Source organism: Mus pahari, chromosome 9, assembly GCF_900095145.1.
Source record: "Mus pahari chromosome 9, PAHARI_EIJ_v1.1, whole genome shotgun sequence".
NCBI classification, from domain to species: domain Eukaryota; kingdom Metazoa; phylum Chordata; class Mammalia; order Rodentia; family Muridae; genus Mus; species Mus pahari.
Genome location: NC_034598.1, coordinates 28,539,929 through 28,544,580, shown reverse-complemented (window position 1 = coordinate 28,544,580; position 4,652 = coordinate 28,539,929). Strand labels below are relative to the sequence as shown.

General features: G+C 45.1%; 1 protein-coding gene across 2 annotated transcripts in view; it reads left to right on the top strand.

The window, feature by feature from the left end:
* Positions 1-4,652, top strand: part of Mypn (myopalladin) — an 88,443-nt gene that overhangs the window by 53,158 nt on the left and 30,633 nt on the right. For both annotated transcript variants that reach the window (XM_021205019.1, XM_021205020.1), the window contains 2 exons: positions 376-399; positions 2,465-2,581. In XM_021205019.1, the coding sequence (XP_021060678.1) occupies positions 376-399; positions 2,465-2,581 (141 nt within the window). The remainder of the gene's footprint in view (positions 1-375; positions 400-2,464; positions 2,582-4,652) is intronic.

Sequence of the window (4,652 nt, the reverse complement as noted above, 5' to 3'; positions counted from 1 at the left end):
ATAGATAGATACATGGATGGATACATACATACATGGATAGATAGATAGATAGATAGATAGATAGATAGATAGATAGATAGATAGATAGATAGATAGGGGCTAGTCCTTCTGAGTCTCGCCTCCCTCGGGCACTATTGCTTGCCTGGGGGCCTGAAGCTTATTGTCCACTGTGTTAACCCAGGTATGCTCCTTTCCAGCTGCCCCTCTGTAGCCTTCTTGAGGTCACTGGTACCTGGGTACACAACCTTGACAGATTGTCCTTATCACTTCGCCCCCAAGTGAGCAAGACACGGGGTTCTACCGAAAGCTTCTGATGGAAATGTAGCCTCTCAGCCAACCAATGCTCACAGTCGTTTGTTTTTTTTCTTCCTTTAGAACCTCGATCCATGGCAGAGCCAGGTAAAGATCATCTCACCTTTAACTTATTCATATGTGGTTTGAGACACGCATACATGGGAATATGTTGCAGTTACTCTAGTGTCAAGACAAAGTGAAAATAAAAATTCCCAGAAAGAGCTGAATGAACTCTAGCTGTTATTGCAGAAGTGGGTGGGGGGAGAGTGAACCACATTCAAATTTGCATTTCAAGTCATTATCTGATATGAATCCAGTTAAGTTTTTGTTTGTTTGTTTGTTTGTTTGTTTTTCTATTTTTTATTTTTAGCCTGTTCTTGGGGATATTTTCCCTCCTACGATTACTCCTGCCTGTCCATTTCGTGCCCTCCTCAAAACCAGGCTTGGAATTTGTTTCATGCCAGGTCAAGTCCAATCCCCACAGCCTCTGTGTCTCAAACTTAACGGGTGAGAGGCTGGGAATATGGATAATTGAGAACACGTACCTACCTTCCTCAAAGCCACAGGTTTGACCCATGGGCTTGATTGGTACTAGGGTACCAGTCAAAATATATAAAGAAATAATTTATGGATCAGATTCAGGAATGTATAAAGATTTTTTAAAAAAAAAAACATTTTGGAGAATACCGAACTAGAAGTGGGAGCCAGGAAGCATTCAACTGTAGACCATGCGAGTCCTTTACCAACCAGAGCCCTCAGGCCGTATCTGTAACCCGGGTGGGTGAAGAGATTGTTCGCAGTTTCATTACAATTCTTTTCTCACGACAAAGGCATTCCAGAAGTAAGCTCGGAACAGTCATGCAGCACACCTACCCTAGCCCACCGGGCACATAATAAAGACAACAGCTCTTTCTCATAAGGAGTGACCCATATTGTCTATCATGGCCTTCTGGGAAGTTCTAAATCAGTGGCTCTCCACCTTCTTAATGCCGCAATCCCTTAATACACTTCCTCATGCTGTGGTGAACCCCCGCAAGCCATAACATTATTTTCCTAGCTGTTTCCTAGCTGCAATTTTGCTGTTGTTGTAAATCATAAGGTAAACATCTGGTACGCGACCCCGACCCACCAGTTGCGAACTCTGTGCTGGTGTGATCTAGTTCACTTAACTCAGTCATCACCAGTACTGAGATGCCAAGCTTCCCCTAACACAACTATTTTAGCGATTTTGTTTTAATGACCCCACGCTTCTTTAGTTGTCAAAGAATATCGAACTGTATTAATTTTAGGCTCTAGGCATGTCTGAGAATTACCTGTGCTGTTGCAAGACTTCAGGTTACATATCAGGCTAATCCATGGGCATGACTGTGGAATTACAAAGGGAGATGCGCTTCCATCCCTCCTCATCTGGAATCTCTCTATTCTCTATCAGCAAACTGCTACGACTTAAACAAAGCATTTATTGACCATCAATATCTGTCCTTTTTTTTTTTTTTGGCCTTCTGGTGATCAAACCTGGAACCTTGCTCATGTTTGGCATGAACTCTCATGCTAAGATATAGCCCCAGTCCTTCTGCCCAATTTTAAACTGTGGCCTCTGTTTAAAATATTTCCCCTTGAAGATAATGAGAGACTGGGTTTTGGAAACCTACTTTATAATTCGTTTTTCTGTTTCACACACACCCTCCCTTTTCCTTCCTTTGACCCCTAGTTTTGTTTTTGTAACTTTTGACAAGTTTATTGCTAGTTTAATTTTTGCCATTTGGGTTGGTGACATAGAAACAGAACGTGCATCACGTGTAGCCACTGGTCTTGGTCCATTCAAGCTGACAAAGGCTGGAGAGTCAGGAGTTTGAGGCAGGCCTGAGCTGTACCTTTTGGAATGTAGCTCAATCCTTAGAGGGCTTCCCTAGTGTGGTATGTAACCCAGCATCCCTCTTGTCAGTTCTCAGCCTGTCATCCCAGAGCTGTTGGTTTTATAACTTTGGGCTCCTTCTGCCTCCTATCCAGCCAATTTAATAAACAGTTATTTGGTGCTGTTGTTTTAGAAAAACTAATTTAGTCAGCTCCTTGTATCAACTTTTGTGGATGTGTCATATGCTATCGGTAAGTCTCAGGATTCTGTCTCCATGATTAAGTCATTGACCTTTTCTGTCTTGCTGGCACACAGAGGAGATATGCACGCTCGTCATTGCTGAGGTGTTTTCAGAAGACTCGGGATGCTTCACGTGCACTGCAAGCAACAAATACGGCACCGTGTCTAGCATTGCACAGCTAGACGTGAGAGGTGAGTGCTTCCTAGCCATTTGGCTGTGAGGGTGAACTTCAGAGTTACTTTTCCTTCCCAATTTATGTATAAACCATAAAGATTTAACTTAGGGGCTGGAGAAATGACTTAGCAGTTAAGAGCACTGGCCAGTTGTTCTTCCAGAGGACCCAAGTTCAACATTCCACACTCTCACACAGTGGCTTCACAACCATCTGTAACTCCACTTCCAGGGGCTCCATCACCCTCTCCTGGCCTCCAAGGGCACCGCCTACATATGATGCGTACACAGACAGACAGGCAAAACACACATAGAATAAAGATAAAAATATCTTGGAAAATTTAATTATTAAGAAAAATGTTCTTGAAGCTGATGAGAAGATGGCTTAGCAGGGAGAGATACCTCCCGCCAAGCCTGACTGACTGAATTCAGCCCCCTGAGAGCCACACAGTAGAAGAGTAAAACTGGCTCCAGCAAGTTGACCTCTGACCTCCACCCTCATCCCTTGGCCTGCCTGCATTGCATGAGTGTATATACACATGCACAAAAATAAAATAATAATAATAGAAAAACAGTCTTGGGGTGGAGTTTATAGTTGTTGGCAAAGCTCTTGCCTAGCAAGCCCTGGGCTCCTTCTCCAGCACTGCATAGACCAGGCATACGTACACATACCTGTAATCCCAGCATTGGGAACCTGAAGGCCGAGGGTAAGGAGTTCCAGGTCACTGGGCACCGAGTGAGCTCAAGGTCAGCCTCTGATATACGAGACCCTATCTCCATACAGCTGGTGGACAATGTCCAGTTTTTGAGTTCTTTTTTTTTTTTTTTTTTTTCCGAGACAGGGTTTCTGTGTAGCCCTGGCTGTCCTGAAACTCAATCTGTAGACCAGGCTGGCCTCCAACTCAGAAATCTGCCTGCCTCTGCCTCCCAAGTGCTGGGATTAAAGGTGTGTACCACCACTGCCCCAGCTCAGTTTTTGAGTTCTTTCGAGACAGGGTTTCTCTGTATAGCCCTGGCCGTCCTGGAACTCACTTTGTAGACCAGGCTTGCCTCGAACTCATAAATCCGCCTGCCTCTGCCTCCCGAGTGCTGGGATTAAAGGCGTGCGCCACTACGCCCGGCTGAGTTTTTGAGTTCTTATTACACCAGCCACAATCTCCAGGGTGACCCTGCTGTCACTTCATGCATCCCAAAAAGCATCTCCTTGGCCTTACATAAATGGCTCACATTCTTCAGAGGACTCCAAGGAGCCGGGAGATAGTCCAGTAGGTGAAGTGCTTGTTTCACAAACTTAAGTTCTTGAGTTCGCTGCCCTGGATCTGCATACAAAAGGCAGGCATGATAGCCTATGCTTATAATCCCCTTGCTGGGGGGGAAGATGTGCCTTGGCTAGGGTTTCCACTACCGTGAAGAGACACCAAGACCAAGGCAACTCTTATAAAGGACAACATTTCATTGGGGCTGGCTCATAGGTTCAGAGGTTCAGTTTGTTATCATCATGGTGGAAGCATGGCAGCATCCAGGCAGACATGGTGCTGGAGGAACCAAGAGTTCTATACCTTGATCCTAAGGCAGCTAGGAAGAGAGTGGCTTTTGCAGGCACCCAGGAGAATGTTCTTTCTTCCACACTTGGTGGAGTTTGAGCATAGGACCTCAAAGCTCACCCCCACAGTGACACACTTTCTCCAAGGCCACCTCTCCTGATAGTGCCACTTCCTATGGGCCAAACATATTCAAACCACCACAAGATGGATCCGTGGAATGTACTGGCCATGAATACCTGAATTTGTGCTTTGGCCTCCACATTTAGACAGACAGACATACATACATACACACACACACACACACACACACACACACAGAGAGAGAGAGAGAGAGAGAGAGAGAGAGAGAGAGAGAGAGAGAGAGAGAGAATGGTTAGATTTCAGAGGTAGGTGTTCAGGGAATCATGCCCACATCCTCGAATAAACTAAGCATTTATTCCATACTGCTACATACACAGCTGTGGATGTGGATGTTCAATTCTCTCTGTCTGTCTCTGTCTCTGTCTCTGTCTCTGTCTCTGTCTCTCTCTCTCTCTCTCTCTCTCTC